This window comes from Suncus etruscus, chromosome 11 (assembly GCF_024139225.1).
Source record: "Suncus etruscus isolate mSunEtr1 chromosome 11, mSunEtr1.pri.cur, whole genome shotgun sequence".
Classification (NCBI taxonomy): Eukaryota; Metazoa; Chordata; class Mammalia; order Eulipotyphla; family Soricidae; genus Suncus; species Suncus etruscus.
The window spans coordinates 92,970,574-92,982,747 of NC_064858.1; the positions used below are offsets into that span (position 1 = coordinate 92,970,574).

At 39.8% G+C, this 12,174-nt stretch overlaps 1 protein-coding gene across 2 annotated transcripts in view; it reads left to right on the forward strand.

The window, feature by feature from the left end:
• SRGAP1 (SLIT-ROBO Rho GTPase activating protein 1) overlaps positions 1-12,174 on the forward strand; it is a 340,351-nt gene that overhangs the window by 194,024 nt on the left and 134,153 nt on the right. For both annotated transcript variants that reach the window (XM_049782733.1, XM_049782732.1), the window contains exon 4: positions 8,871-8,933. In XM_049782733.1, coding sequence (XP_049638690.1) covers positions 8,871-8,933 — 63 coding nt within the window. The remainder of the gene's footprint in view (positions 1-8,870; positions 8,934-12,174) is intronic.

Here is a 12,174-nt window from a genome sequence, read left to right on the forward strand (position 1 = left end):
GCCTCACCCCGACTTTGCCTCCTGCGGCCCCCAGGTAAATTGAGTTTGAGACCCCTGATTTAGACTAAGGCCATAGGTTTCCTCTACAGTGTGATCTAGTTTGCTTCACCAAAGTTTATATAAATGGTCTCAGCTATGCCATAGGTGTAAACTTCTGAAAAGTAAACACTGAAAAGCTTTGTTGTTTAAGACCTTCACATTCACACCTCCCTTAGAAGAGAAAAACAGTTCACTTTAGTGACAGATTCATAGACATAGGTCCATGAATGAAAGGAAACATTTTATTAATGGTAATATTAGTAAATTACTAATAAAGCCGAGCTATGAAATGTTTGTAAAGTTCGGCAAGTTAATGGTCTATAGGGCCCGGAGAAATAGCACAGCGGCATTTGCCTTGCAAGCACCCGATCCAGGACCTAAGGTGGTTGGTTCGAATCCCGGTGTCCCATATGGTCCCCCGTGCCTGCCAGGAGCTATTTCTGAGCAGACAGTCAGGAGTTACCCCTGAGCACCGCCAGGTGTGACTCAAAAAAAAAAAAAAAAAAGTCTATAGGGCCAAAGCGATAATACAGCCAGTAAGGTGTTTGCCTTACACATGGCTGACCTGGGTTTGATCTCCAACCCGATCCTGTCAGGAGCGATTTTTGAGTGTAGAGCCATGAGTAACCCCTGAGGACCATACGGTGTGATCCCCCCAAAACCAAAAATATAACTAAATAAATAAATAATGATCTGTAAACGTATTCCTAATATTTCAATTATATTATCTTTTAACCAGAATCATAAAATATTGTTAATCTACTTAAGTACTTTTGTTTACATCCCCACCAAGAGTTTTTGTCAGTTATTATGCTAAACAAATATTTAGTGCTACTAGAGAAATATGCTACCATTTTGAGTAGAGAAAAATACCCTAACATGAAAATATGGTTTCACGAAGAGTTAGAGAAGTACAAGCTGAAATTGAAAAGAGTAGTTTTAGCTGCCTTTAAATTTTAATCTTGAGTGAATTTTCCAGTCTGCATGTTCTATTTGTGCCTGGGAGAGTGTTAGAGCCTTTGGTGTGTGTGACTTTAACCCTTTCAAGTTATCTGCTCAAAGAATGTACCAAATAACACATTTGCCCAACCGTTACATTAGTCATATTTTAAGAAATACACTCCTTATTTATGTATTTTGATTTTGTGGGAGGAGTGTAGAGAAGGGAGATACTATTCCTGGTTCTGAATTCAGGATCACTCCTGGTAGTGCTCATAGAACTATATGTGGTGCTGGAGATTGGACCTAGGTCAACTACATAACACCTTATCCCTTGTACCCTTTGTACTTATCTCTTCTTTAGATTGAGTTCTGTATTGTTTCAAAAGTAAGTCCTCATTTCTCAGTCTGTGTTTCTAATTTTCTATGGCTTTTAGGGACATGCATGTTCTCTAAATGAATATTAATTATGAACTGGGGAGATAGCTCTGAAGCACATGTTTTGCTGTGCAAGTCCTGAGTTCTAGAGCCTGGCATGGTCTCTAGAGCACCACCAAGAATGATCCCTGAGCACCAAGCTGGAACTAATCCCCTAAGTACCATGGGATATGGCCCCATCCCCCCTAAACCTAAGAATTGATTTGAAGTAGATCATAAGGCTAATTCTCTCCCCTAGTACTTAATCGTGGTTTTAATAAGTGCAAAACCTTCTCCCCTGACAGAGAGTGGGGAAATGTGGAGAAACACTCTAAATATTATCCAGAAGCTTAGTTCAAGCCATTAAGCTCAACCCTGCTTTCTTCATTAGGCGTTTTAGAGGATTTTGGTACCTCTATCGGAAGAGTTTATGGGAGTTAAGAAAATCTATTAGGATAAAGACACACAAACTTGAGCTTGGAAACTTAAAAGCCCACACATTGGGAAAGTATGGCCTGACCCTTTTAACCAGAATTTACATCCCAAACTCACTGAGCGTAGAACATTAAAATCATTCGAAACCTCCTCATTAAATATTTAATCGGGGCTGTTTCTGTCTCTCCTACGCCCACTGACTCGGCTTAAGAGCAGGACTTGTCAGCTGGTCATCATCATAGATTTACTTTAAAAATACCTCTGTGAGGTGCCGGAGAGATAGCATGGAGGTAAGGCGTTTACCTTTCATGCAGAAGGTCATCGGTTTTAATCCCGGCGTCCCATATGGTCCCCCGTGCCTGCCAGGAGCAATTTCTGAGCACAGAGCCAGGAAAAACCCTGAGCACTGCCGGGTGCGACCCAAAAACCACAAAAAAAAAAAAAAAATACCTCTGTGAAAGGCCATCGGTCCTTGAAATTGGTCATTTAATCTCACCACATAGATCACTGGATTAATTGTCCAGAGAACTCACATGTGGCTTTATTCATTGAATTCTTGGTTCTGCCTTTCTTTCTCTCCATTTGGGAGAGAGGGAACAAGCTTGCAAAACTCCAAGAACAGAGAATCTTAGCTGGGGCCCATCCAGAGTGGCCCTTTCTTAGTGCTCCTATATCCTGCTGTTTACACTCTGCAGACTATATTTACAAGACCATAAATTCTGGAGGGCAAATATGTCACTTCCTCAACTTGAGCACCATGTTTTCTGGAGAGAGGGTCTCAAACACTTGCTGCCTTCCACAGCAAAGCAGGTTCTAGGAATGTAAAGATGATGAGACAGTCTCAGTTCTCACAGAAACTCTGTTTATGAGAACAAGAGAGACACAATGGATATTAATAATATTATTGTGTGCATCAGCTTTCTAAGCACTGTGGACCAGCTTTTGTGTTCAGTTTTTAGTAATAATCATGCCCAAAAAACTCTGTTATATAGAGATTATGGCTTGCCCCTGAGAAAACTAAGGTCTCACAAAATTGTACAAAATAATTTAACTTTTTTTTTCTTTTTGGTTACATCCAGTGGTGCTCTGGGCCTACCCCTGGCTCTGTGTTCCAGGATCATTCCTGGTAGTACTGAAGGGACCATATTTAGAGTTGAGGGATCAAACCTGGGGTGTCCATATGCAAGGAAAGCACCTGACTTTCTGTACTGTCATTCTAATCCCTTAAAATAAGTTCATTAAAAAGTGATTTAAGGAACTGTAATAAGATACTTTGAAACAGACAATGCAGTCTTTTGTTTTGGAAAACAGAAAGTTTGGGGCTATACCTGGCAATGCTCAGGAGCTATCCTGGTCCTTTATTTAGGGGTCACTCCTGCCATTGTTGTAGGACTGTATTTGATGCTGAGGATGGAACTGCAATTTGCCACATGCAAGGCAAACACTATAATCTCTATATATCCAATTCAGATTAAATTTTGAATTTCTTTCTTTGTGTGTGGGAGGGTGAGTCACTCCCGGCTGCGCTCAGGGATTACTCCTGGCTCTACACTCAGAAATCGTTCCTGGCAGGCTTGGGGGACCATATAGGGTGCCTGGATTTGAACCACCATCTTTCTACATGCAAGGCAAATGCCCTACCTTCATGCTATCTCTCGGCTCCTAAATTTTGAATTTCTGAGCACTAAATTATGCAGTCTAGGGATGAATGAATGACGAATAAATGAATGAATTAATGAAAGTATTATACAATCACAGAAAAGGGAAGATTTCTTTTCCTACTTTGGAGGCTAAAGTGAAGTCAAAGGATACTATGGAGGTGCGAATCAAGAAAAGGAAGGCAATGCAGGGTAGACAGGGTAGTATGAATGGGTGAGCAGTTTATGACCAGGTCGAAGGATATGGTTTGAGATTTGTAGACTAGTTAAACAGTAGAAATAGGAATGATTCAAGAAATTTTGAGTTTCCCTCTGGAAAAAAAATACACATTTGGCTTATGTTTGATGGAACTTGGGGAGAACTAGATCTTTTCCTTCATTTATTCTTTTTTTTTTTTTTTTTTTTTTTGGTTTTTGGGTCAAACCCGGCAGCACTCAGGAGTTACTCCTGGTTCAACACTCAGAAATTACTCCTGGCAGGCTAGGGTGACCATATGGGACACCAGGATTCAAACCACCGACCTTCTGCATGTGAGGTAAATGCCTTACCTCCATGCTATCTCTCTGGCCCCTTATTTATTTATTCTAACACTAGTGATCAGGGCGTGATGGTTAGCATGAAAGGTTAGAGCTTATGCTTTGCATGCAAAAGCTTTGGGTTCAGTCCCCCACACCACATAGACCTTCTTGGAGTAACCCCTGAGCACAGAGATAGGAATATCCCCTGAGTCCCATATGTGTCCCTCAAGCTAACAATAAATACATTTAAAAAGCAAAGTAAAATACTCTAGGAATCTATGAATATGATGTGGTGGTGGTATGCATTGTTTAGCATGTATGAGACCCTGGGTTCAATCTTCAGAAAAAATATGATATAAAATTTAATGTCAATGATGGGACAGCAGAGAGGGCACTTGCTTTGTACATATCTAGCTCAAGTTTTATTTCCAGCACCCCATATGGTCTTTTAAACATATACATCTGTGCATGTGTGTATGTATACACACATACCCCCTACGTTTCTTAGCAGTTCATGGTCAGGGTTCAGCCCACTTCACCTGTTCTCAATTTACCTGTTTTCAATTTCTTCATGAAATTGAACCCAAGGCAAATCAGCCACTTGAATTTTGATGGACTTTTGATATTTTTGAGATACTTTCTAATTAGAAAGTTTCTGTTCATTTTTACTCTGCCCTGGAGAAGGAATGTTTTGGTTTAATATCGCTTCTTTTGTGCTCCGTAGAAGTAAATTCATTATTACAGCTGTTACTGTAATAAAGAGGAAACCTATTTGGAATTGAGGTGGAGGAGTAGTGAATGAGAAGTTTTTGTTTGTTTGTTTTTGGGCCACACCCAGAGTGCTCAGGGGTTACTCCTGGCTTTGTGCTTAGGGGTCATTCCTGGCGGTACTTGGGGAACAATATGGGATGCTGGGGATTGAACCCCAATCAGTTGCATGCAAGTGAACACCCTACCTGTTATGTATCCCTTTGGCCAGAGAAACCATTCTGTTATTGTTTCCTCGGATTTGCATTGTATCTCACCGGACCATTGTGAATATGGAGTATGCTCATTCAGGCTCCATATGTTAATGCCATTGAGCGATAGAGCACAACCCAGTTGTTTGACAACTTTACAAGCTAAATGAGTGATGGAGCACAAAGCAGTGCATTGGAGTTTCTTGACCAGACCATAGAAGGTTTGGATTGTTTTTCAAAGTAAGCCAATATACAGAACTTTGATGACTAAGTCAGGATAATAGACAAAGATTTACCTACCAACAGTGTACCTTTTCATAAAATCTGAGATGTCCACTGTTGTGCTTCTAACTTGATACATAACATGAGTTGTATAGTTTTTTTAATTTTCCATTGATTGGTGGATGTTTCATTGGTTCATCTGGTATCACTGAATATTGGACCCTGACAATTAGTATTAGAATGGGACTGAAAGGCACTTTAATGGTGAGATTAGCACCAGGGTTAGAGCACAATTCAGGGTGCTCTTGAAGTTCAGGGATCCATGGAGGTATCTACAGGCTATGGGAGAGGCTGGATAAAGACATAAAAGCACAAGCCTTACATGCATTCAGCCATGGTTCAAGCACCACATTGTTCCTAAAACTTAGCTAAGTACAGCCCTGAAAGTCCTTATTAATCAGAAGAATCTGACAAGCACTACTGGACATGACCCTGAGACTCTCAAACATTGAGGCCAGCCCATGCAGCACCATATCCATGGGCCTAGCACTGAGCTACAAGCCTGACTGGTGGGAAGTCTCCAGGAATGGCCTCTTAACCCCTATCTCAGTCCACTTGGGACATCACAATAAAAAAGTAATAAAAATAAAGAGTTGTAGGGCCAGAGTGGTGGCACAGCGATAGGGCACATTTGCTTTGCATGTGGCTGACCTAGGACAGACTGCAGTTCGGTCCCCCAGCATCTCATATAGTCCCCCAAGCCTGGAGCAATTTATGAGTGCAGAGCCAGGAGTAACCCCTGAGCATCACTGGGTATGGCTCAACCCCATCCCCCAAAAAAATGTTGGACAGTGGGGAAATTAAATCAACCGTATTTGCCAAGGATCTCCTTCAAGAGAGACTCGGTAGAGTAAGTGCCTTAAAAAAATAAAAAAGAAAATATGAACTAAGTACAGAGCTCAAAGGGCTGTATCACCCACTTGCATGCCAGAGCCCCATATTTGGTCTGCAGCAACACACCATTCCCCAACAGCACCAGATGGACCTCTGAGCATCATGCTGGGAAAAGCCTCTTAGCAATTCTGGTTGTAGCCCTCAAACTAAAAATGAACAAATAATATAATATGGTCTTCTCATGCAAGGGAGTTTCCATTACAGTAGTAGCCAAAAGAATGGACTATCAAATATATGGAAGTCTACAGTGTGCTCTAAGTACTAGGCATGTTCCAGCAGATTAATGCTTACATCAGCCTTAGCAATAGGGCCAACAAGTCTATTCATTGTACAAATCTAGAAACTGAAGCACTACAATTATGAAGTGTTTGAAAACTTCAGGCCCTGATATTCAGACCTCAGAGTCCTCGCTTTAAAGATATACTGCCTCACAGACCAAATTTTGCATTGCAGGACTTCTGGCCAATGGTGAAAGAAAAGTCTTAAGAGTGCTTGGTAGAACATAGTTGGTCTGTGTGGCCAAATTTTTCCACTTTATTACTTCAAGTCCTTTGAAATATGAAATATACAAAGATTCTTTTTTTTGTATGTTCCAAGATATTTGACCTCGAGTAGCTGGAAATACCCATATCACCTCAAACCTAACTATTTAATCTGATTCTAAATATTCTTGGATTGGGGCTAATTGAACCTAAGGGATTTGGGGTGGTGGTATTATGATTCTGAAATCTTACTCAAGAAATATTTTCTTTTAGATTTGCTACCAGAAATGTAGGCAGCTAAGCAGAGCTCCGTGGTGGCCTTTGATCCCATTAGAGTTCTGAATTGGTGGCTCAAGTCTTTGAATGAAATCTGATATTAAAATAACACCACACTCGAGTCATAGGAGAGCTCAGTGTAATGTATATCTTTAGAATAACCGAGACTTGGGCAATGTAGAATGAATTCAGTTGGCTTCAGCTGCTTATTTACTATATTCCTTTTTTTTATTCCTTGCCCGATTCTTTTTTTTTTTTTTTTTTTTTTTTTTTTGTGTTTTTTGGGTCACACCCGGCAGTGCTCAGGGGTTATTTCTGGCTCCAGGCTCAGAAATTGCTCCTGGCAGGCACAGGGGACCATATGGGGCGCCGGGATTCGAACCGATGACCTCCTGCATGAAAGGCAAACGCCTTACCTCCATGCTATCTCTCCGGCCCCCAGTTTCCTTGCCTGATTCTTATCCCATATCTTCGCACATTATAAGTACTGAACAACAGGCGATTTCTAACTTTCAATTTAGAAATTTTAGAAACTCAGAGTTTTATGCACTCACTCTTTAGCACTCCAAGAAAAGCCAGTGACCCTTGCTACAGATAAATCTGAACTTCTCTAAATTCAAACACTGCTCTAGGGGAGTTGGCTCAAAGGACTGACTGAGTGCATGCTTTGCACATGAAAACTTCAAATTCAATCCCTGGTACCACATGGCCCGCACATGAGCAACAAATGAGAAGTAGACCCTGAGCACTGAAGGATGGGCCCCAAAGCCAAACCAAACCAAACCCAGAACACCCAACTCTATTCTGTGTCATCTTCCTACATTTGTTATCTTCCATGAATCATTGTTTCATCACAACTGATCCTTAATCCATTGACTGGATTATGGATAAACTGTGCTTCATAAAGTTCATAATTGAAAGTGGGCTGTGGACCTTTCCTTCCTGACTCACTAGTAATCAGCCTTCCACAGAATTTGCTGCCACTTTAGAAGTGATTCAAACCCTCTGTTATCTTGTTTATGAATTTATTTAGCAAGTGTTTATGAGAAGCTTTTATATGCCAGATAGGAACTAAACTTGGATAAAAGTGGACCCAACCTCACATTCCATGTCCTAGGTGCACCCTTCTGGTGGCCTTGTGCCCAAGGATCACTCCTATACAGGATTTGGGGTTGACAGAGTTGAAAAATACCACTATTACCCAAGACTGATAGTCAAGTGGGAGCCATTTAAACCAATTTGTAAACCTTGTTATTTTGTCTCAATGAAATAATAAATTCAGAGGCAAAAACATGGACTTGTAAATGGATTTTCCATCTCACTGCTTGTAAGTACTTTCTTAAAACTACAGGCAGTAAAAGTTTTATTTGGAAAGGACTGTTGGTACTTCATTTATGAAGTGCCATGCCATGCCAGAGGGTGTTCAGGGACTACTCCTGACTCTCTTTTCAGGGATCTCTTCTGGCAGTACTCAGGGGACCAGATATGATGCCAAGATTGAAGCAGGATTGGTTGCATGCAGGGCAAAAATCTTATCCCCTGTACTATCTCTCCAGCCCAAAATTATCATTTTGGTTTCTTATTTAGCTATTTGTGAATCACAATGCAAAATGCCTTTCTGGTGCTACCAAAATGGAAGACCGGATATTGGAATTCATCGTGTAATGACTGTAGTTCATTTCTGAGCAAGCATAATGCTTCGCCCCACATTATTTCTCTTTGTGAAAAAAGCTGATTTCAATGGTACAAGAATGATGCAGGTGCTCTATTTGTTTGCCACAGATTCAGCCTGTAGTTTCCATTGATGCAAACATGTAGAACTTAGAAAAAGCCATTTGACCGAGGCTTAGGCTGGCCTCCCATTGTGTTTTATATATTCTGTTGTCAATGGAATTTTTAGACATAAGTCATTAAGAATGAATTTTTGTTACATTTTAAAACATTCTTTTGTAATTTTTTCCTAATTGCAGAGCAAAGAGATCGCATTCCAACTTCATGAGGATTTAATGAAGGTTCTTAATGAGCTCTATACAGTAAGTACATGAAATTTCTTCTCTTACAAGAATCTTTGGTTCAGCGTTCTGGTTTGCAGAAACACTGCTTGTATTAGAACTCCTTTGAAGCGGAATGTTGATGTTTGCTTGTGTGGTAAACAATGGAAAAGTGATAAACAATTGAAAAACATGAAAACTGATGAAGTGGATGAATTTTATTTATTTATTTATTTATTTTTTTTGCTATTCCTGAACTGGAGAAAACTGTCTTCAAATAAACTATGGATATTTGTATTTTCATTGTACAAAAGTATTTTAATGTTTCCTTATTTCTGTTAGTTTTTAAGAAATTGTATGTTAAGTACAACTTTGTGAATTATATTGTTTTTAATGGTTCACTGACACCACTAGTTCAAAGAATCTATTGTGTGAAACCTCTATAGAAGAATGATATTTTCCTAAAATTAACTTTCAAATGTTGTATTTGTACAAATTTGTATTTTACATAGCATGTTTGCTTTACCTATATTTATGAATTGAATTGGCAGTCCGAACGTCTTTGTTTCTCCCTTAGAAACATTTCCCTTTACATGCAATATGCAAAAAACTCACGTTGAGAGATCATATCCACATTACCAAATATTTAATGAATATGAGTTTTAGACGCTAAAGAGAATTTACTAGCCTGTGGTTTGTGTGATTTGTTTGCCAAATCTGTCAACTATTTCTAGAAATCCTAGGGTTAGATTAACTCTGCTCCGAGTCCTCCAAACAAGTCAAGGTCATCTTCCATGGAACTGTTTTTTAAGATGAGAGCTTGGCTCAATTTTCTGTGGCTCCCATTTAGTTTACCTTAGTATAGAGACCCTGTGTCCTTTACTATCATTTTCTCACTATTGCTTGAGTTGAGGGAAAGTTTTTGATAAAGAGCTTGAATTGTTAATGCCTCCTGAACCATGTAGAGCATTTTAGCAGTTTACCTCCTTTTTGGTTTATTTTGTTTTTTTAACATTTTATATCTTTGAGTTTTTTCTTTGTTTTGGCTATGCCAGAGATCAAACCCAGGTAATTGAACATTCTATCTAGATGGACACTCTACACTAAGGTACACCTTTGGACCTAAGCTATCTTATTTTAAAGAATTAGTGTTTGGAATCCCAAGTACTACCAAGAGTCCCTGTACAGTTAGCAACTTCATGTATGGCCCAAATACTACCCACCTACATACACACACACACACACACACACACACACACACACACACACACATTTTCTTTTGGGGTCAGAAAGACAGAACAAAGTTCAATGCACTTTTTTTGCATGACATAAACTCTTATTTCATCTTCTCTACCACATAGGCTCCCCCAAATATGCTATATGAGTGATTCCTGAGAATAGGGCTAGGAGTAAGCTCTAAGCACAGTTGGACATGGCCCAAACACCTTCTCCCCCAAAACACAAATGAATGGCATTAATGTTTTGTTTTGCATAAACATCTGATAAATTGAGCATGTGACTTAGTGTCAACCAGATAAATGGAAAAATAGGTAAATAGATTTGTTATAAACAGTTGCCTCATACATATTAGAAACTGAGAACTTCCACGATCTTCTGTCTATAACTAGAGAGCCAGGGGAGGTAGGTCCTAGTTCTGTTCCAAGTCTGAAAGCCAGTCATATGAATATGGCGTCTGACTTCTCTCTTACTCTCTTTCTCTCTCTGTTCAAGCTTTCAACAGACTGGGTTGAGGAGAACAATCTGTTTTACTCCAGACACTGATTCAAATGTTGTTTGCATCCAGAAATCCCCTACAGGCATGCCCAAAATAATGTTTCATGAGTTCTCCAGGCATTGGCCCTGTCAGATTGACACATGAAATTAATTAACCATCACAGCATCTGATGAGGCCTTTGAGCATAGTGGGAAAGGGCCACTTATTATATCACAACATACCACCTCTCTATTTTCTGGCTATAGATGACACTGCTTCTGTTGTCTCATTTGTGAAAATGAAGTTATATAGTAATGCCTGATTCTTAGAGTTCTTAGAGAGTAAATATTATAAGACTAGATTATTTAGGTAGCATTTTTATACAAAGCATCTACTGTGCCAGGTGCTGTTAGATATGCTCGGGATTATCGGTGAATAAAACCAGAATAAAAGTCTACAGAGATGGTTACAGAAAATTAGGCATTTACTTGCTTTGCATGTGGCTGACTCTGGTTAAAATCCTGGGCCTAACAAAAGGTTTCCCCCAAGTGCTGCCAGTGATCTGTCCTGAATATGGAGCCAGAAACAGCCCCTGAGTACTTCCAGATTCTCCAAGACCAAAATAGATAAATAAATACAGACCAAGTTGCCCCCTCTCAAGGCATTCACATTCTATTAGGAGAAACAGAGAGTAAATAAATATTTACTTGGTCAGCTGTTAGCACCAATAGTTGGGGAAAAAATGTCAAGTTAGTACAGGTAAAGCATCCAGAGCAGCTCCTGGAGCCTTACAAAGGACCATCATAAAGCAGTGGTGAAAGTGAAAATCTTGTCCCCCTAATAGTGAAATCTTAACAGATTATGCTGTTGTAGTAGAAGAACATGTATCCTCTATTAACATTACTTTGTTTGTACTGTGTAGGGCTCTATTCAGCATTTGAAGAAATAAGGGGTTTACCATCTTCAGTAAGCAAATTCTAATAGAGATTAGCACAAACTGTCATGATAAAACCACATGAAATTGATTGCTAATTATATATCATTGATTATCACACTCTCTGTACATCAATAACACACATGGCTGGTGAAAGTTAAGAGGCAATCCATCCTCAAGTTTCATTAATTCAAGAGGTGAGAACTGAGAAAATGAAGATTTATCCCTCCCTCCCTGTGAAACAAAACACCCTAGTCCTTTCCTTTCTTGGAGCAATCATAGGCTGCAAGTATTCTTTTTCGTTTGTCTGTTTGTTTTTGTTTTTTGTTTTGGGACCACACCCAGTGACACTCAGGGTTTACTCCTGGCTATGCGCTCAGAAATCATTCCTGGCTTGGGGGACCATTTGGGATGCCAGGGGATGGAACTGTGGTCCATCCTAGGTTAGTGTGTGCATGGCAACTGCCCTACCGCTTGTGCTACTGCTCCTGCCCCCTCTGCAAGTATTCTTTAATGCATTTTATTATTGGGAGCTGAGGCACAGTGTCCTTAGCTCAGCAACACACAGACTAAATTAGTGCTCCAAAAATCTAAACTTGGTTCTGTCCTTCAAGGACAACCACCAGTTCCTCACT